Here is a 22,551-nt window from a genome sequence, read left to right as displayed (position 1 = left end):
TCTTAACTTGGAACAAGAATATAACAAAGCACGTGCGCCACCAGTTATACTCTGTTATGGTCACACAGGAGTAAATACCACTCCAGAGACAGTACAATATGTACAGTAGCATCAAAACAAACTCATCTTTAGGGCTATATAGAGTCAAACAATGCTTCTGGAAGGAGGGGGCAGACACACACCCGCCCGTGCGCGTACGCACGCACACAGCATATCAAATATAAAAGCTTACTGGATAGAACAATACAAAGGGCTCCTTGGATAAAACATTGGCCTAGAACTGACAGGCTTGAAGGTTCTGGTATACGACACATTATGCACTCATTATTACCGGTAGCTACTTTACTTCAACTGTTGGTTGCATATAGATTTGGCTTCTGTTGAAATCAAAGCTCCAGTCATGACAAAATAAAACCTAAAAATACTTTATTAATATACCATATATCCATCCATTCTGGTTGGTACCAAATTGCATGCAGCCCTAAATTCATCTTTTGGTGTTTTTGATGGTTATGGCTCAAGTTTCCTTCACTTGCTTTCATCTTCTATAAATACCATGCATAGGAAGTCCAAAATTGCATTGTTGGCTAATTGCATTGTTTTAAAACAACACTGCGAAATGATATTTATTGGCACAACCCCCTCCCACCCCTGAATGACCCATTAAAAAAAACTCCTCTGACTATGGTTAGGTCTCTGTGCGGTCCCAGTGGCTTTGTGTAGTTCTTTGTAGTCCACAGTTTGCAGTTCTTCAGTGTGTTCAGATTCTGGAGTGTAAACATAGGCACTCTAGTTGTGACTGTCCGTGACAGCGGGCCTGTAGCTGAGCTAACACATAACAGAGTCCTATACATAGAAATGCATACATATAGCATTATGGCCCATTAGAGCTATTTGTTATTGCAGAGGTTTCTCAGTGAAAGACAATAAAAAATAAAAAGAACAAGAAAAAAAGTGCCCTCAAACTGTCCTAGGGAAATTGGTTTTCATAGCTACGGTACAGTCTGTACTGCGCTGCCATTGGCCAAAACCCTGTAAATTAAGTCTGGTGAGTAAACACTCTGTAAGCTTGACGGTCACACGACCCAGGAAGCACTGAATTATTGCACATAAAGTGAATTCAACATTGGACACCGGAGTCCACAGACGGGTCACTTTCAAATCCTGACCCGTCCTTATATTTCATTGTGTGGCTCCACAGACATGGCACATAAACAAGTAATAAAATACAATTTAGAAAAATGTGTACAAATCACAGCTTGGGGTATAAAACCATAGAAGTTTTGTGCTGTGAGCGTGAGTGTGAGTGTTCGAGTGGTTAGTTTGGTACGAGTGCAGTATTCACATGGCGTCTTCATTGCTCCTCTCCTTTTCTACTCCGTCAACTTCCTTCATATTCTCGTCTTTCGTTGGGCTTTTCCCTCCCTTTTGGTGAGGTGTCCAGCCTTTCTCTATTTCTCCTACAAGATATTTAAACGTAGGAAAGAGGAAGAACAGTCCTCTTCCTCCTCTCTCGTTTTAAATGATGTCATTGTGTGACGAGTAGAAAAACGGCCCCCAATTAACTTTTACTACCTTTCTCTCTTCCCTCGCTCTACTCCACTTGCCGTTTCTAAAATAAAATCCTTAGTGTGAATAGAAGAATGTTCCCCTCCCTCTGTCACATTCTCCATTCCTCTTCTGAACTCCATCCCCCTATATTCTCTGTTCTCCTCCTTTCTATCTCTCTGACACATAGTGGAAGTCTAATATTATTCCTCTCTACACCTCTATAGTCTTGAAGTATATCCGGGCATAGATGGAGTCCAGCTGGCTGTGCAGGGCATGAAAAGAAGGTCTCTTGGAGGGCTCAGGGGTCCAGCAGTCCATCATGATGCGGTATATGTTCTGAGGGCAGCGGGTCGGACACGGCAGCCGAAAACCTGATGACAGGAGCTCCAACACTTCCTTATTGCTCTTACCTGAGAGAGACAGAAAAAGAGAGAGAGAGAGAGAGAGAGAGAGAGAGAGAGAGAGAGATGTGGGGGGGATTAAAAAGGGAATAGAGGAAGGGAAGAGGAGCAGAGAGACAGTGTAAGTAATTATTGCCACTATGCTTGTTATGTGATTTGTTCTTATTATTTAACAGACACCAAAATAGATTCTAAATCAATCTACTATTCTGCATTCTTTGTTTCATGATGCCATAAGATGTTGTGTTTGAATCCAAATAAAAATCTAATCAAATCAGTTAAATTAACATTCAAGATTACAGTGAACACTAAATCAAATCCAAGCCTGCTTCAGATTATTGAATTTACAACTCAGTTACATTGTCAATTACCAACATCAACCGTAATACTGTGAAAATAGCAGATTTACAAGATATAACAGATCTGCTATTTCGCCATTTCACCTATTATGACATGCCCAGAATAGGAAGGTTAGGGTTCATGTGGCTAATAGCAATTAATCAGTAAACACACACACACACACACACACACACACACACACACACACACACACACACACACACACACACACACACACACACACACACACACACACACACACACACACACACACACACACACACACACACACACACACACACACACACACACAGTATCAGTGGATAGATGAACAGAAATGAGTCATTCATGACGAGTCATTATTCAGTGTTGTACCATCATAGGGCATCTTCCCCCGGGACATCATCTCATAGAGCAGCACACCAAACGACCAGACGTCTGACTTCACTGAGAACTTCTGGTACAGGGCAGCCTCCGGAGCTGTCCACCTCACTGGGATCTTAGTGCTACGACTGGCTGTATATACGCTGTCCTGGAGACACATGGACAGTCACACATACATACAGAATCAACCTTTATTCTCACATCACATTACAAGTAAGGTGGGGGAAATTCTTAGTTGTGCAGGCTCATCATTGCAGTTAAAAGATAGAGTGTCATATCATAAAAGAGAGAGGAGAGGGGCATTAAGTGCATAATATATGACCAATCTGCATAATACATTTATGGAATGCCTCCTATGTGACTTAAGTGCATAATAAATAAGAGTCATGAATGAAAGTTTATAAAAGGAGTCCCTTTAAAGCACATTGCAGTTCAGTCTGTGCAGTGGCACCAGACTTGGCTCTTGTTCAGCAGTCTAATTGCTGCTAGATAAAAACTGTTCAAGTCTGGTGTTATTGCTCATGATGCTCCTGTATCATTTGCCTGGCCGTGGATTGAACAGACGATTGAACAGACGTCTCTCGTATACTGTAACTGTACACATCAGTATTACGGAGATGGAGGGTGGCCTATCAATACACATTTAGCACACACACACATATAAACAGCTCCACCTCCGACCTAAATGTATCAGTGGTTCCCATACGCTAAATCTTTGGGTCACGGAACCAATCTTTTGGGTCATGAGTAAATATAACATGAAAAAAAAATCTAAATATTTTCTAAATAAAATAAAAAAGATTCTTACATCTAAAAAGAAAATCAAAGAAATCCCCCACCCCCATTTTTTTAAAGTAGTAGTGAAAATAGCAGATCTACAAGCTCACAACACGCCGCTTAAGAATTTGGAAACCACTGATTTACAAGTTTTCATATACACACACACTACAAACTCCCCAAACCTTTATAATTCTTGCCAGTCCGAAGTCGGCCACCTTGCAGACCAGGTCATCCCCCACCAGGATGTTCCTTGCTGCCAGATCTCTGTGAACGATGTGTCGATCCTCCAGATAGGCCATTCCCTCTGATATCTGACTGCCCATGTAGATCAGATGGGCTGACGTTAGCACTTGGCCCTCTGCCGCTGCAGCAAAGTCACACACAGTAGCAGTGCAGGTGTTATTTAGCATACTGATTTATGTAATGTCAATGATATATTCTGTTTGGTCGATGGAAGCAGCATCTCGATTTTGCCTTGCTATGTGTGCCTCATCACTTGGTACCATTACTCCCACAAGTGTGGGAGTAATGGTACACACACACACACACACACATAAAGGTAGGGCAACAGATAACAGACAACTTTTGATATTTAAATACTGGTCTAAACAACAATATCAGTTTCTTTTTTCATTTAATTATATGGAAATAACGTCAAAAGGTGACCCGTCAGGTAGCAAAATGGAACTGCCCAGTCTGTTGACATCACAAGTGGAGTAAGTGATAAATGTCTAGTATTCAAAACCAACTATATTTGCAATGCTCTGGAAGCCTCTCTACTGTAAAAGGTTAGATTTACCAGGGTGGACTTCCTCCACTCGTGACATCACAACTGAATGTTGGGGGGCGGGGCAAATGTAGCTCTGTTCAAACACCTTTTTACGACATTTATAAAACCCTTTTATTATTGTTTATGGGAATGCCAAATTATAACATATACATTATTTGAATATTCATAATTTAAAAGGTTCTGTTGCCCTATAGTTAGAGGACTGACAGCATTTACAGTATACAGAGGGTGTGAGTGTGTGCACAGTATGAGAGAGAGTTAGCGTGTGCATGTGGGTGGGCACATGTCTTCTGGCATAATGTATGTATGGTTAATTCCATGTCTTGGCATAATGTGCATGCCTGCATGTAATATGCATGCCGAGGGCTCTGAGAGAGAGTGTGTGTGTGTGTGTGTGTGTGTTTGCACTCTCATAATGTATGTTCTTTCTGTCTTAAAGGCCTTGAAGCTGTCAACAGTTTAGATAGACATCCTGTCCTCTGGTACATATTTATTTGTGTGTGTGTGTGTGTGTGTGTGTGTGTGTGTGTGTGTGTGTGTGTGTGTGTGTGTGTGTGTGTGTGTGTGTGTGTGTGTGTGTGTGTGTGTGTGTGTGTGTGTCAAGAAAAAGTCAAGAATGTACATTGTTGTGTTTGATCTACCACTACTGCAGGCCTTGAGGCTGATGTCTGTGATTATATAAACAGGTTCCTCTCTGTGTGTGCGTGTGTGTGTGTGTGTGTGTGTGTGCGCGCTCTCGTGTGTGCCCGCATGCATGCTTGCATGTGTGGATAATAGATTTGACTGTCTATTAAATACTGGACATCCATACTGTATACATACTGTACATATATCATTATGTTTAGGGTTGATACCAATTACACCTTTTTGAAACACCACAATTGGCCGATTCTGGCCTACTGATATTTAGCATACTTACAGTGTGTCCTGAGACAAATCAATATTCTACCGTTCATTATACTTTGCAATGAACACATAGATTTAGGGAACACTTTTATTTTAACGCTCTTTCCCATAACCAACAAGGGACATATAGACATGGTTAATTTATCTTAATGGATCATAATATACATTCTTTATGTAATTATCGGTTAACTGCCATCATCATCACGTATCAGTCGACGGGCTGATTATTGCATTCAACAATGCATAGATCTACCAATTCCACCATTCAACCAATAATCTGCAATAGGAAGACAATAAAGCAGAGTAGCAGACGCACAGTATAGAACAGTGGTACCAAACATTTTAGCTCGAGACCCAAGAGAGAAATTTGATGTCTCTCCAGGACCCAAACTAGTGAATATAGCCGATCTACAAGCTCACTTGTAGACCTGCTATTTTATTTTTTTAGAAAGATTTTATTTTATTTTATTTTACTTTCTGTAAATGTCTGATTGTTTTCTGAAAATATTTTTGAAATACATATTTTTTTAGTAAACGAAAAAAAAATAAGAGGTTATTTACTCATTTGTCCGCGACCCAAACATGGGTCCTCCTGACTCAGTGTTTTTGGAAACGCTGGTATAGAACCTGTTTAGTCACTATGAGTCACTGTGAATGACTCTGAATGTAAATGATGTTACCAGGCCAGATAGACCTTTATGTTGTGTTTGTTTCAAGTTGCTGGGTGGAAGTTACTGTATGCGACGTACAGTTTAAGTAGGGCTTGAGGCTATGTGTGTGAGAGAGTGCACCTGCGCACTCCTCCCTCTGGCTCAGAGCTCTTGCTTGGTGCACCTGTGTCTCTGTGTGTGTGTCTCTGTGTGTGTGTGTGTGTGTGTGTGTGTGTGTGTGTGTGTGTGTGTGTGTGTGTGTGTGTGTGTGTGTGTGTGTGTGTGTGTGTGTGTGTGTGAGAAACATACAGATGAGGTAGGCTTTGAGGCTGCCTTTGGTCATGAGTTCGGTGACGATGTAGACAGGCTCTCCTCTGGAACACAGAGCTAACAGCTGGATCAGCCTGGGATGGTGGAGGTTCTTCAAGGCCTGGACCTCCTTCACAAACTCCTCCTGCTTTGTGTCCTCTGGAGGGAGTAGAGAGGAGGAGAGCGAAGGTCAGGGGATACGAGTACAGAATACAAGCAGCAATGAGGAAGGAGGATATGATTGGGTCCACCCTATTTATCTATCTACTCATCCACCCACCCATCCATCCATCCTATTTGTCCATCCATCTATCCATACCTTGTTTGAGCATCTTAATAGCCACTCTCTTGTTCTCAGTGGTCCATACGGCCTCCCACACCTCTCCAAAGTGTCCCTCTCCCAGTTTGCGGTGCATTTTGAACTCCTCTCTGGGTCTCTCCCAGGGTTCCATGTCAAACAGCTCCCTCTGCACAGAAACCAAACGGTTGTGTTCACAATGCTATTCAAAGGTTCAAGGTTGTACTTCATGGTCACATCTTGTGTACAAGGTACACAAGAGTAAAACGTATTCAAAACTCCTTCAGACAATGTTCATAGATAATAACAACAACAATAATAATGATAAAACCTTATAAGGATTTTAAAAAGAAAGAGGTCAAAAAAGAGCAAAAAAAAGAGAACATCAGCGTATGTGCATGTGCATATAATCTTGGAATATTGTATACACCATTACACCAACAGCATTTTTTCCAGTAGCACATAACTTTAGTGTTAACAACTTCACAGTATATTCTATATACAGCAGATTAGGTAGGTACAGACAGTTCAAGCGTAATGCAAGAAAAGGACGGAGAGGGGGATGGGGTCGGGGGGGTAGTGTTTCCTTTTGCCCTGGTTCGTTCTAGTTCTTGTCAGTTCGTTCATGTGCCTGATTGCTATCAACCGTTTCTTTTAAATAAAGTCATCCATGACAGAGGTTCTAAACAAAGACACCCTTTTGTAGTGTACTTTATTTATAGATGATGTTAGTAAACCTAGGTACCAATGTGCTTCACAGAACAAAAAGAGAGAAGCAGACGCTTAACACAATAAAATGAGGCAAATTCCACAGGGTAACACAGAACAGGTAAACATCACAAAAACTGAGATAATCCTAAACAACACAATTATTAAACAACAAATAATCAAATCCACTGGTTCTGGCACTGGTTCCATATTGTTTCACATTAGGACCTGCATTTGGCATTGACCATGAAGTCCGAACCATGACTTCATGGTCAATGAACCAACCAAATATCCATGAACCAAATATATCAAATGAACACAGTATTCCTCTGTTTCAGTTACACTGTTTGGTGCCTCATACATTATGCACATACAGTAGGAGTTAAAATAAGTCAAGTAAGAGTGTAATTTATTCTCACACACACACACACACGCTCATCCTGATCCTATAAAGCATTTACATCCAGTTGTAACTCAGCCTGACCTCATTAGTATTCTGACTAAACCTTGTTAATATTCTGTTTCATCTCTCTGCTGACTTTCTCCGTTCGGATTAGAAGATTGTTGTGCAAGCTCTCTTTTCAAGGGAGGGACTTCTGTACTCAGGCCTAATGCTTTATACACCCACCGTCTATCTGAAGACAGTGAAATCAAATTATTTTCCGTTTACTTATTATGGAAAACTTCGGTAGCAAGAGAACATATTACAGTTGCGGACAATAGTATTTTCCAACACTACAGATTGTGAAATTGAATTCTGCAATATAATGTTAAGAAAAGTCCCTGTTTAAAGGTTGCACAGCTTGAAGACGGCTCCATATCATTTATTTCAATTAGGACCGCTTACAAAGCTAAATTAATGACCGATTATTTTAAAGTGACTCATTTGACAGAGCCGTTTTATTTTTCACCTCATACTATGCCACAAATATTGTTCTCAGAGCAAAATCTTAACCGCCTTAAATTAACACTGGATTTTACTGTGTCGCCACAGAGGATGGTAATATGCTTTCTCCAAGCATTTAAGGGGTATCAGCTTTGTTTATATAACAACTAAAGCAAAGTGCTGACTGGTGGCATCTAAAAAAACACAAAGAAAGGTTTTCCGCTGCTAGCCTTTGCAGGGTCGAGTACACAGTAAAGTCCTCAGTGTTCATTATCAATTTGTAACTTGAGAGTGCGCAGATGTACAAATGGACGCTTACGGGTCCATTTGGTTACATTTGTATGCTCGCAAAGTCAAATGAACACGCAGGATTTTATGGTGTAGGATAAACTGAGAGAAACAGGAGAGGTGGGTTTCAGTGGGATTTGATACAAAGTGCACAGGAGTATATTTGACATGATATTTTATTCTAGCCGTTTAGCTGATGCCGTTATTCAGGACTTACTGCTGAGTGAGCAGATTCTGTGTCAGTTTGACAGGGACCCAGCAGCAGCAGAGATTGAATCTGGGAACCTGCGTTATGCGGCAGTCATTCTAACCACTACTCCAACCTCCCCAGGGCCACTTACATGCGGGTACACTACCACACACGGTCTAAAGACAGGAGTTTGAAGCACTATGAATGTCTGTGGCTCAGTACAGTCAGGCTTTGTGGAGCTGTAGAAGTCTTTTCAAAATCTACAGCAAAACAGGAATGCCCAACAACGCTAGTGTTGGGTACACTAGCGTTTATGTCAACTAGATACAAACATTAATGTCAAATCGCACTCTTTTGGTGGGTGAGTGGAGGCGGGGGAGCAACAGGGAGCTGTTTTGACAATAAGCACATTTTTCTATAATGTTCATAATTGTACACTTTAAAATGCCGTGCCTAGTATATGCATTTGGGCATATACTGTACATACATTCCCCATGTGTCCAATTTTTATGTTTGGCAATATTGTGGAATAAGTGTGAATGTGTGAATGAACAAATGAATGGATAGATGGATGGATGGATGGAAAAATCGTCTATCTCCTGTATGAATAAATGGGACTGACATCAAAAACGTATGTAACAAATTTATTTGTTAACACAATCACAACATGTTCTAGTGATTAAGTACTTTGATATAAAATTAAATCAATTATATGAATGAAATGAATGATTTTCAAGTGAGATCACACCAAGCAAATCAACAAGTTAAAAAGACAATGACAAGCCAATGTGATCTGAAAAAACATGAAATTGTATTTGTTTACTTTAAATGTTTAGGCAGTTCATGTATCTCAGTGTTATTGTTGTGAATCAGATGTACATCATCAGATTTACAACATTACGGCATTATTTTCAGATAGTATCTAACCACTTTAAACCCGCCGTCTATATTTTAAGCATTTCATTATACTGTAGGTGAAGATTTAAAAAAACCTAATGAAGTGAAAATAGCAGATCTCCAAGCTCACTCAATGCTTCGCATAGCTACACGTTGTGAGCTTGTAGGTCGGATTTTTCAGCTATTCGTCATACAACATTGTGTATAGTGCTCAGGTTTTTAAATACGTAGTATAATCCGTATAGTGGCACTATTTAAAAGATAGCAGGAATCAGGTAGTGTTCCTTGGCAGACAATGCTAATGGCTATTTTGCAATAGCTTTAGGAAGAAAAGGCCCAGGTACAATAAGCTAATAGTGCATTCACAAAATCAAAGCAATCTATAACAAATCTTTGTTCTGGTGATTGGAATAAATAATATTATGTAGAATTAATATTCTACATTTAAAATAATAAATAAATATCAAAATGATGCATTAAAACTGAACATTTGAAATGAACAGATTTGACACAATTTGTGAAATGAAAAGAAATGGGATGAATGATCATAGTAATGTATGCAAGTGTACTTGCTGTATGGGTATGTGTGCATTTCTGTACTGCATGTGGCCTACAGTAAGTGTGTGTCTGTCTATGCATGTGTGTTGTATGTGTGTATATTTGTTCATTGCTTCTGATGAATAAGTGTGTGTGTGTGTGTGTGTGTGTGTGTGTGTGTGCGTGCGTGCGTGCATGCGTGCGTGCGTGCGTGCGTGCGTGCGTGCGTGCGTGTGTGCGTGTGTGTGTGTGCATGTGCTTTTAGCGAGTAGCTTCAGATTGTGTCCATGGTCACATGGTAACTGAGCCTCACACTGTGCTCTGCAAGGAAGAAAGAAAGAAAAAGCCACTAATCACTGAACTCTTCTCTCCAAACACTACACAATAAAATACTCACTGTTCATTTGTAACTCCGGGAGTGTACATTTGTACAAACTCTGAGTTACAAATGGATAAATTAACGCTAGTTATTTTTGTGTACACAAAAACAATTTATCACATACACAACATGTATTTGCCTTGGTTGAGGGGAATGATAAAAGGACTGGGAGGCTGATATCTGATAACGGCTGCATTGATCAAAATGCTATTTTCACCTCGTCTTTGTAGATAAATAAGTCTATGGGTATATGATAAACTACCATGAATGCCTGGGAGATTATCTATATTCATCACACACTCGCGCACTGAACTGTTATCACGAGCAACCGCGTTGCAGAAGGATATGATTATGTCAATTCAAACATGAACGAAACTCTGCCGTCAAACATGGTTGCTGTGGACGGTCTGGTACTATACAATTTACAGCTTATTCGGGCACAAAGGAACCAAAACTAGTCTCCCGTTGCCAGACAATTGGAGATCTATGCCGACCGATACGTCTGGTGACATCAAAATCCAAGCTAGTTGCTAGAACAGTGGCGAACGGCCGCTAACAAGCCTATGCCTACTGTTACGATCCGATGTGGAGCTTCTTCAGGACCTGAAGAACTCTCACACATTTGTTATAATTTCCCATCTATCTGAAACTATACTACTACAGTATATTACTTTTAACTGCAAACAAATCAATTAAGTGAGCAGGTTAGCAACTCAATTAAGATAATTAAACATTTTTTATCTCAAATCCTTTATGAAATAAAATCTTACTCTAAGTTCGACATTCATTGTCTCTATAATATACAATAGATAGAGTGAGCGAGTAAAACTGTCAACCAAGTTCCCTTCAGTACAATTTGGCTGGCAGAATGTCGTACTGACCTACATATTGTACCTACCTGCTCACTCACTGAGTCCCTGTGGACAGCATCAGCATCTTTGCTAACAGTCATTTTACAAGTGTACAGTTAGCCGTCACATTTTCCTCTCATGCTTCATAATTACAGTCATTTAACAGTCTCTCTACTGTATGCGTTGAAAAATGCAGTGTTTGGGTCTGCTGCCCAACTGAATCCCTTCGGTGCAAAACATAATGAATGAACCCTAGCGCATTATTCTGGGCATGCTAGAATACAGTATGTGAAATACATTTGTCAAAAACAGGCAAATAGTCTGCGAAAATAGGGTAACGTTTGCAGAGAATCATTCTTCATTCTTTGAATGATTCTTAAAAAATGCGATAGTAATCATATAGGATTTAAGTGGCTAAACCTTTGAATCATCATTTAATCTGAAACACAGAGGATCCATTCTGAAAGAGTTTCACCCCAGGACATAAACCTACATTGCAATCCGGAGATTAAAGATAATGACAAATAGGTCTCTCCTTCTCTACCTATATATGATCCTTTGTTAATTGGTCCAATTTATGTTTTACATTAATTCATGCGAGTTCCTGAGATCAGATCACCACTGTAACTTGTAAGAATCCCTGTAATTAGGGTAGGGTAGGTCTCCTTTAGGAATGACTGAGAAAGGATTCTTCCAGTTCTCTCTACGGTACCGAGCCCCCTGTGTGAGTTAATCCTTGACTTAAAAATACTCCACAGTGGGGGTGCTTCTTCTGCCGCACTGCAGAACCTAAACGTACTCTGTCAAATACTCTGTGTTAATTGAACTCAAATAGTGTACAAAAATAACCAGATGGACCTGTAACACTGAGCATTTTACTGTGTAAAAACTGAAGGCCGGATGTGATGTTTTAGTCACAGTCTCCTGGGGTTCTTTCGGAATCTCAGAAATATATATTTTTTTACAGTGAATAATTGTGCAAATATGCACATTTATACCCTCTGGTTATCCTCTGAATTCTCTGTTAGTTTTATCATCCACATAAATTAATTATTCTGGTTCTTTTCACAGCTTGAAAAACGGCTATTATTTAATTCATTTCTCTCTTTTATTTTCTGTTCTTCAAATGTTCCATGTAATTCAATTATCTGATTACTTCTGCCCCACATATGGCCTCTTTTAAACCACAATCCGTGAATATAGAAAACAACACACGGCTCATTAATCTGCCACTTCTCCGTAATGACTCAACTGCTAGGTTGGACTTTTTACGGTGTCGCTCTGCAGGAGTCTAGTTGTCTAGAAGGGGGTCTGTCTGACAGTGTGTGTGTGTGTGTGTGTGTGTGTGTGTGTGTGTGTGTGTGTGTGTGTGTGTGTGTGTGTGTGTGTGTGTGTGTGTGTGTCTGTGTGTGTGTGTGTGTGTGTGTGTGTGTCCAGAGCTAATCTTGCCACTGGAGTGAGCAGGCGCAAACTGTGTATGCATGCATGTACTGTAGGTCACAGTACCTCCACTACCAATTATTTTCTCACACGTTTTATCCACAAGTTTCCTAGGGCGTTGTGGGCATCACTTCCTGTCGATTTCATCCCTGATACCTGATGAAATCGACAGGAAGTGATGCCCACAACGCCCTAGGAAACTTGTGGATACTTTTAAAAATATTAAACTTTAATTATACAATGGAAGTCAACAAGGCTGTGATCGCTCTGAAACTATTGCCCACATTTTTAATCCCAGATGACTGAGGTCACAGACTGGACACATGAAGTCTGAGATCCACACCGGAGCCACACCGTTCCGGATCCTCAGATCCACATGACTGAATTATTTTCAAGGAATATAGCAGTCATTCCTGTAGTTTACACTTTTTCTTCAGCAGGGAATAGAGACATTTGTCACACTATCACTTAAACAGTTATTTTTCGGCCTCTACAACGGCTGGTTAATGCTACTGGCTTTTTGTTTCTGTCTGTTTGGGGTGTTGCTTTTCTTTATCAAAGTGGAGAGATGTCATTTAGCACTGGTCACAACTAGGGCTGTCTGGGCTGAGCAATATGTCAATATTATATCGATATCGTGATATGAGACTAGATATAATCTGGGATTTGGATATTGTAATATCTTGATACGTGTTGTATTTTTCTGGTTTTAATCACTTGAGCCCTACATAAAAATGTTCCAAAATGTTTTAGCATTTTTTTTTAAGAAAAGCGTCATAATGTGATATTATGGACACAATATCGATATCGAGGTAATTGGTCAGAAATATTGTGATATCTGCTTTTGTCCATATCGCCCCGCCTCAGACAGTGCCAACATGTTGGATGTACTACAAACTGGCCAAGTCATGAGGACACTGCAGCAACTTTGAATTTACACAAATAGAGGAGAGCAATATTAATGAGTTGCCTCTTTGATTAACTAAAGTGCCAAGACAGAAACCTAATGAGAGCAGAGAGAGCATGATTCATAATTATGACATGTCCCTGTAAGTAAAGCTCAGTCTAATAATCGCTCACACTCCACCACACTGTCTGCTCTCCTGTTGGTGCTCTGTGCGTGTGCGTGTGTGTGCGCGCGCGCGCCAATTCATTTCAGTCTGCTAAAGTAAATTTCCGTGCATGTGATTCTCTGTGTGTGTACGTGCATTTGAGTTAGTGGTTGTGTGGGTGCCTGTTTGTGACTGCAAGTGTACACGTGTGCCCAATATGCAGGGTGACTTCATGTCTGTTGAACATGCACACACACACACATACACCAGGGCTGGGGTGCATGGCACGCCCCAGCACTGGTGTAGCTTTCTGGTACTCGCTTTGGTACAGCGCATATCGTCGCTGTCGAGCAGAAACCTTGTATCTCTATATTTCATCTTTTTATATTTTATACTTTGTTGACAGTGTAGCGCAAAAGCGTGAATGAGAGATCTACAAGCTCACAACACGTCGCATCACATTGCGTCGTGAGCTAGTCTATTTTGGAAGATTTTGATTTAATGACATACCCATAGGGACGGCAGGTTGAAAGTGGTCTGTGGGTTTTATAAATATTTAACCAATGAGAGGTATTAACAATAGCTTGTGACTAAATAATAAATAACTACAATGGATCTACTCTACAGGAACACAGGTTATTTTTTCTATTTCCTGCAAAGTAACTTTATTTTTTACATTGGTTTCTGCCCGAGACAGTGTTGATATGTACGTATATATGTATGTACGTATAGAGACGTATATACAGTATATATGACATTGTTTTCTGTGTGTGTGTGTGTTTGAGTGTGACCTACCTGCTGAGCACAGGGTTCTTCCAGGGCGACCCCCAGGCTGCGGGAGTTTTTCTGGTAGTAGGAGATGAGTTCTCCCAGCGTGGCAAAGGAGATCTTGTCTGAGACAAAGTAGGCCCCGATGGTGGAGCGCTGGATTCTAAAGTGGTACACCTTCCCGTCGCTCCTGGCTGCAGAGGACAGAGGAGAGACCACCCATCACTAAGAGACGGTACAGTATACCACGGCCACAAATAGCCACAACAGTTCTGCAGTGAAATGAAACTGTGTTAAACAAATAGTTCCAACAGTTTCATCAGTTCATTTTTTTTCTTTTTATAGTGCAACAATACCCCAAGGGATCTCTGTACACTTCCCAACATGAAAAACACAGTAGCAAAAATACAACTTCAACGCACATACAATACACAAATACACTAAACAAAAATATGCAGCAAGCAAAGGTAGTGTACGTGTGCACACATGATCAGAAGGTCAGTATTCTAGGGTTGTGACAATGCATTAAAATAAATAAAATCAATTAAGGTAATGACCGTTCTTAATCAACGCTCAGGATATATTAAACTGCATGTAACCATAACAATGACATTAAACAAACTATAGCAGCTGTTTGTTTGTAGCAACTCTCTAGTTGTTGGTACCAAAGACAATACAGCTTTTGTTTAAGGGCACACAAACATTATTATTATGATTTATATCTTTATTAGACAAAAAAATACAAAACAGCCAAACTCTTTTTCTTTGGTAAGTGGCTATGGTATAAGTGTAATAATGCACACTGAAGTGTCCTGATATGACAATAACAAACTAAGCAGTGGGAACTTCACACCCCATCTATTGTTATTTTCCTATATTGGGACATCTATTGTACATGTATTATCGCTTACATATAAATATAATATGTTAATATAGTCGTGGATACCAGCCCCCCCCCCCCCCCCCCACACACACACACACACACACACACACACACACACTGGCTAATCCTAAAGGGTTTACATACTTTCAAGTAGTAGTTCTCTTACTGTACATTACAAATAGTCTAGGGGCCTGAAGTGTTTGCAGACTACCAGTAAGTAAAGTATGAGACCCTGAAAATACATGTGTTAAAATGTCCATACAGCTAACACTCGCTGAGGCCTACATGACATCTATGATGTTAGTGTGTACAAAATTATGATTTGATAATGGGGATCAATGCTCCATCTTTAATAATCCTGGTGGAGCAAAAAACATGGGTGTTTTTATTTTTTAACACATTTTGGGCGGGAACCCCTATTTGTAACTATACCTTTCAGGACGGGAACCCCTTTTGGGGTTCTTGTTGCTATGTACAGTATATAGCGACATCAAATATTTTGTTTTTCAGAAAACTTAGGTCAGGATTTAGAAGGCGTTTTTATTATCGGCCTCAGGTCTAAATGGGTTAAATTGCATTTAGCCTGTTTTCTTTTCTTCATTAAGGCAAAACAGTGTAGAGACAGGTCTCCAGATGGAATCAAACTGGGGGGTGCTACCCCCCCCCCCCCACACACACACACACACACACACACACACACACACACACACATACTGTATGATAAAAATGACAACTATCAGCCATATCCATTTTTCAACCATTAATCAAATTCAGTGTGTACTACTCAGCACTCTGAACCCCCTCCCCCACCACAAGGGCATTGTAGAGCAGAGAACATACAAGACTCTTTTGTAGAGTGTTTGAGGGGGTTTCAAAATTCATGTTATCAACAAACACACACACACACACACACAGCACTGATAGTGCAGATTTTAAAAGGAGCAAGGGCAGGGAAAACAGAGGGTAGGTGTAAACCCCTGAGACCTACGAAGACCTTGAAGAGAGAGAGAAGAGAGGAGAGAGGAGAGAGAGACACTCAGAGACAGATGGACAGACAGATGGACAGACAGACAGACAGACAGAGGGGGGTCTATTGCTGCCAGTACAAGTGTGGAAGAAGGGATGGGGAGGCACAAAATGAAAACAAATGAGTGTGGTAGAAGGACAAATATAATTGAACGAGGGAGGAGAAGGATGTACTGTATAGAGACAGATAGGTGAGAGAGAGAGAGAGAGAGCTGAAGGTGGGCGCCGGTAGAAAAAGACCTTGAGAGATTGAAGGGTAATGGAGGGCGACAGGAAAGGACAGAGGAGAAGAAAGAAAGAAAGAAAGAAAGAAAGAAAGAAAGAACCAATAGAAAGAGTGAAACACAAAGGAGGAAAAGAGTGAGGGAATAGCGGATGAAATAAGAGACTTAGGAGGAGAAACATGAAGAAGAGGGGATGATTGAGAAAAGATAAGGAATGAGTGATCATGTGAGTAGAGAGGAGAGGAAGAAGAAGAGAGAGAAAGAGGACACAGAGAAGGGAAGACAGACAGGGCCACATGGGACGAGAAAGGAAGACCAGAGAGAGAGAAACAAGTGACAGAAAAGATGGAGGGAGCGAAAGAGGGGAGGTGGAGTTTTGAAGAACGGGCAGACACGGTGGGAAGCAGGGAAGGGTTCAGAATATCAGATATACGACAAAAGAGGGAGGGAGAGATGAAGGCCCAGGAGAGGTAGAGAAGAAGGGAAGAAGAAAAGTGGTGGAGGAGAATGTACCTGAGATGGTGTACTCGTCACTGTGACTCTCGCTGATCCGCACCAGGAAGGAGCCATCTTTGTTTTGGGAAGCAAGCAGCAACTTCTCCGCTTTACCTCTGATTATGTTACCATAGTACCACCTACAGACAGACAGACAGATAAAGGGATGGAGGGACAGACAAAGGATGGATAAATGGAGAGATGGATATAAGTATAGAGTAGAAATAAATAAGAAAGTGTATGGACTTATGATGAAGAGACAGAGAGATGAGAGGATAAAAGAGGGGACGTTTGATGCACAGTCAAACAGTGACGTACAAGGGAACAGAGGGGTGGATGTAAACAAGCGAGAAAAAACTGTTTATACAACATGTAAAAGCACACAGTTAAGTCCTCATTGTTCATTTAACTCTGAGGGTTTAAAAATGTAAAAAATCACTAAGATCACTAAGGTTACTGCTCAAACAGCCAGAGTTGAGGTGCTGCCTTCACATAAACACATCCAGGAAATAAAAAAAGGGAGATGACACTACTGCCGCTTCTTTTTCTTTTGCCGTTTTGACATTACTAGTAGTAGTTACCTCTTCTGAATACAACTTTAAAACAGTTTTGACACTAACAAGACATTTCTACACTTAAACATAATATTGTGTTTTTCAAGACATCCTCTTATTTATAGTATCCTAACTGACCTAGAATTCAGACGATCCTGTAATTAATCTTTAGTGAGAGGGCATCAAGTAGCCATGTAGTCTTGCCTATTGTCGTAGATGTGAATAACTAACCCATATTTACTTTATCATCTTGTGAAGGGCGGGCCTCTTTGGCTCCTGCCCGCTTGGCATGCTTCCGTGACTATCTGGTTTCATTGAAACAAGGTGTGGGAAGTGACAAGGAGTATACTCTCCATGTGTTTCTAAGTGTTCTCAGTATGTGGGCTACTGTATATGAGCGTACAGGTGTTTAACATTTATGATTCATTTTTAATAGAATCCAATACATGTTTAGATTATAGTCCAAATATAGGCTCCTTGTTTAGTTAGAATGTGTGCAGGTGTCAGACCAATCTGGTAACCCAGAGCCAAGATGAGAATGAAAAACAGCGCCCTCTGCTGTTTGTACTATCTCATCTTGGCTCTGGGACAATGACAACGTTGCACCCGTGCGCAAGGAAACCGGGGTTTTGGTCTGCCTTCAGCCTTTCACTTCCGGTGGTGCCACTATGTTTTCATTCCCACTAACAATATTTCTACACGGAACACTAACACCACTTCTCCCAGAGAACATGGATCGTTTTGGTTATAAACCCACTTGTTTCTATGATGAAAGAGTAAGTTAAAATGTGAATATCTTTCCGTGGTTTTGTCTGCTCCGCGGACGCTATTGTTAAATTAGTTTGGGTTTGTTTCGAGGGGGAAAGATCGACGGACACTTGAATCCCGCCCACTACATTTGATTGGGTAAAGCGCGGCCTGCTTCCTGATCTGAAGGCACGCCCACTTGTAGCCCAGTGCGTACATGTTATGACGAACCTTCAGGACAGATTCCAACGCAGAGCAGAATCTGTTCTTGAGAGATTAGTGTCAGACTAATGCTGCACTTGCTTATCGTTATTCGTTAGGGATATGGTATCATGTCTAACGCTACATAAGCTCATGAGGTTTTGCTGTATGGATGTATACTAGGTGTTAATAGTCCAAGTAATTAATTTACGATAAGTTTATGGCTCTAATTAGGCTAGGTGTATAAGCTACGTTCTAGTTCTTACATCTTTATAGTAGCCTACTGTATATAGAGACCTACGGTTTATAGCTAGGTGTGACATGAAATGACAAAGGTTTTAATGTTTGGGTTGAAATTGGACATTGTAATTTTGCAAACTTGCAAAAGAGAAGAATATGTGTGGTAGGCCTAGGCTATTCTTAGAACACATACTGTAGCTTAGCATCCCTAATACAAAACACTTAGGTACTGTATAGCCTCCAAATGACCAACTATTCATGCGGTTGAAACAGGAAAACAATGCGAGACATTATAAAGTGTTAAATCATACAAAAATGTAGCCAATTTGAGAATGTAATTAATAAGTCTCGATACAAAACGTTATTGCATTTGTGACCTTTTTAATCACATAAAGTCTCTATTAGCAACTGGGGTACCTCCCCTTTAGACGCTGCTGCCCCCTACTTCATTCCTGCTCTGAGATATAGCTGATATGGAGAAACATAATCCACAGCCCATTGTCACACATCACAATATGGTGGGTGTGTGTGTGTGGATGTGGCTGCATAGAGAACAAGCCTACATTTCAAGTTTCAACACAGCAGTAAAGGGGTTTCAACGCAAATTTTGGTTTAAATTCAAGAATGCCATGACACTGAATTTGCGCACTGAGCTACTAATGCCAAGACATTAGGCAATAGGCAGTGTGTGTCGCGGGGGGGGGGGGGGGGGGGGGGCTTACACACACACACACACACACACACACACACACACACACACACACACACACACACACACACACACACACACACACACACACACACACACGTGAATGAAATATTCAGTGCTGCCATAAAAGCCAGGATAGCTTTCATTGTTCACCAATACATAATTAAAGGCAACATGCAGTACTTGCGCACAGCTGCTGCATGGCAGGCAGCCTGCAGAGAGCAGGGCTACAGCTGGCAGGTGTAGTAGGCTAACCGGAAGACTCGCCCCAAAACACGCTCGCCCTCAGTTTTCCTGAGGTTACGTTTAGTAATAAGGTTAGGGTTAGCGCCGCGGTTAGGCATAGTTTTACTGAGGTTAAGAATAGAATAAGGTTGGGTTTAGGAATAGTTTTACTGAGGTTCGTTTAGGAATAAGGGTAGGTTTAGGCATAGTTTTACTGAGATTACCTTTAGGAAGGAGGTTAGGTTTAGGCTTAGTTTTACTGAGATTACGTTTAGGAATAAGTTTAGGTTCAGGCATAGTGTACAGAGGTTACGTTTAGGAAATAGGAAGAAGGCTAGGTTCTGGCATAGTTTACTGGAGGTCACGTTTAGGAATACCAGGCAGGTGGCGACCGTTTCGAGGTCGCCGGATTAGCCCCGGGGCGACTGTGTTTTGGGGCGAGCTTTCTTGGTATCCAGCCGTACCTGACACTCTCGGTCAGCTCACTCACTCACTTGTGTTTGGCGAACTCGTCCTGCAGCAGGGCCACGTAGTTGGCCGGCACCAGGCCGGACTCCAGGGAGCCCGTGAGCTTCTTGGCGAGCACGTAGTCCCCGCGCTTCTCCAGCACCGACAGCTTGTCGCCCTCCTTCACCGTCAGCTCCTCCTGGCTGCGGGCTTCGAAGTCGAACAGCGCGGCGTACAGCTGCACCGGCCTCTTCTTGGGCGACGGGGCGCGGATGTCACCTGAGATGGTCCGGATCTCCGCGGGCCGCGAGTTGCTGTTGTTGACCACCGCAGCGTTGGCGATGGTCATGGTGTTGTTGTTGTGGCCGGTGGCGATGTTGCTGGGATAATGGAGATCGGGCCAGATGCAGTTCCACAGCCGGCTCAGACATGGAAAGCAGCAGCGACAGCAGTCCTCCATTCCTCCGGACCATTTAAAACAAAAAACCGCAGGGGTGTTTAATAAATAAATAAAATAAATACCCGGGGTAGGGGCGGTGAATTGAGGTACCAGTCCCGGGGTTAAATTAGTCCCAACAAAACCTTATGGTACCCGGGCCCAGAGTTTCAATTCAATTCATTCCCCCCTGATTCCTCGCTCTTTCGCTCCTCGCACAACAACCATTATCATCTGATCTGCACCACCAGCAGTAGATCTAGTTCTAGTTGAGCAGCAGAGAATCCTGAGGAACCGGTTTTCCTTTTCGCCCTGTGATCACGGATCAAACATCCACAGCGGGCTGTGGGAATGCGGAAACGGGCGTGGAGGCAATCCAACTCGGATCAGTTCCCTGAAACGACTCGGCGGCCGGGCGGCGGTCCAGAGGAACGAATCATTATGGTCCCCCACAGGAAAAAAAATATGTTAATCCATCGTAATCACGTTGCTAATGAAAGAAAAGCTAGTTACTGATATCGAACCGTGTAGCTCGAAGAATAATAAGTGCCAATGGTATGGATAATTTTTTTTTAAAGGTAAGGCTGCATCATTCGCCAAAAGTTGGGTGTTTTGGTTTGGCGCGGTGAACACATCCCGGCGATCCCCGCTGTCAGTGCACCTGCGCACCGCACTCCTCCTGACCCCCACCCAGCTCCTCCTGCGTGGAGGGCGGATACAGCAGCACCTGCGCGTGCATGTGCGCGCGCGTGTGCTGTGAGAGAGAGAGGGGGGAGAGAGAGAGAGCGAGCGAGCATACACATGATGTTTCTGTCAGTGAAGTAGCCTTGGATCGAGACTATCATAGATGTATTTTTTTTTATCGATTTTGACATTTGCATTTAGATACGAAAGTAAAAGTCTGACTCGATAAAATACATACCATATGATAGTCTTGATCCAAGTGAAGAGCGTTTGTGGAGAGAGAGAGAGAGAGAGAGAGAGAGAGAGAGAGAGAGAGAGAGAGAGAGAGAGAGAGAGAGAGAGAGAGAGAGAGAGAGAGAGAGAGAGAGAGAGAGAGAGAGAGAGAGAGAGAGCGAGAGAGAGAGAGAAACTACAAGTAGTAGTAGTAGTGCTTGCCAACCAGAATTGCCATGAATATTGCCATTGGTGGTTAAAAGCAGGACCAGCTAACCTTTATTCTATTCTAATATTATATTATACTTACTGTATACTTTTCACCACATAAAGCTGAACTCTGTTCTCAATAACTCAACCTACATCACAATGCTGTCTTAAACAGGACTTGTTTGTTTCAGTGGCCCTGATAAAGATCACAGTATCTCATGTTGAGAAAGGGTTGAAGACTGATAACGATATCAGCTGCTTTCTATGCCTCCTGACTCTCATACATCATTGTTCATTGTTCCTTTTGGGAGGTGTTAACCTGGGACCATTAACTGTAACCGAGTGTGCCGAGGCACTTATTGTATACAACAATACACAAAGTTATGAATACAGAGGCAAATTCTATACCCTAAAAAAACCTTTTAACTTCTTTCCCCCTGGCATCCCTATTTTGGACATGTCATTGTAGGCGAATGTTTTTAACGGGATATATATACATAAATATAAGCTCAATGTGTGATACTGTATGTTGTGATATGAATACAGGTGTACCTTAAGATTTTGACTTGCCCATTGCCCCAAAAGTTTGAGAGCCACTGTACCATCAAATCTCAACTGTGGTATAAATCAAAGAGTGCCTGCTTGACATTTTCTCATGTTTTGACTCAAAACAAAAGAATGGTTCGTCTCAAAAGTGAGATACCTGCCTCAAAGTAACTCAAAATACAGGTCAATTTTGTCCTGATAACTTCAGAATGCAAAATAAACGTAGACAATTAATTTAAAAGCAAATAAATAATGATGGGGTGACACCGAACATTGTAGTTTATTCCAAGCTGGTACTTCAAGCTGG

General features: G+C 41.5%; 1 protein-coding gene across 1 annotated transcript; it reads right to left on the bottom strand.

Moving 5' to 3' along the window:
- Positions 1 to 409: 409 nt before the first annotated feature.
- srms (src-related kinase lacking C-terminal regulatory tyrosine and N-terminal myristylation sites) lies at positions 410 to 21,249 on the bottom strand. Its single transcript, XM_080443464.1, has 8 exons — positions 20,203 to 21,249; positions 17,051 to 17,172; positions 14,432 to 14,598; positions 6,430 to 6,577; positions 6,111 to 6,269; positions 3,638 to 3,819; positions 2,667 to 2,823; positions 410 to 1,961 (listed from the first exon to the last, which is right to left on the bottom strand). The coding sequence occupies exons 1-8, from the start codon at positions 20,613 to 20,615 to the stop codon at positions 1,762 to 1,764; spliced, it is 1,548 nt and encodes a 515-aa protein (XP_080299590.1). The 5' UTR covers positions 20,616 to 21,249; the 3' UTR covers positions 410 to 1,761.
- Between the last annotated feature and the right edge of the window lie 1,302 nt (positions 21,250 to 22,551).

The sequence above is a fragment of the Gymnoscopelus braueri genome (genome assembly GCF_963280865.1).
Source record: "Gymnoscopelus braueri genome assembly, chromosome: 12".
Taxonomy (NCBI): Eukaryota; Metazoa; Chordata; class Actinopteri; order Myctophiformes; family Myctophidae; genus Gymnoscopelus; species Gymnoscopelus braueri.
The sequence above is the reverse complement of the archived record's forward strand: the minus strand, read 5'-3'. Positions and strand labels throughout refer to the sequence as shown.

Excerpts from the sequence above, each read along its gene's own strand:
- srms (XM_080443464.1), bottom strand. The coding sequence starts at position 20,615 with ATGGAGGACTGCTGTCGCTGCTGCTTTCCATGTCTGAGCCGGCTGTGG. Across the intron at positions 17,173-20,202 it reads GACGAGTTCGCCAAACACAA|GTGGTACTATGGTAACATAA; the intron begins GTGAGTGAGTGA and ends GTCTGTCTGTAG. Across the intron at positions 2,824-3,637 it reads GACTGGCAAGAATTATAAAG|GACAGCGTATATACAGCCAG; the intron begins GTTTGGGGAGTT and ends ATGTGTCTCCAG.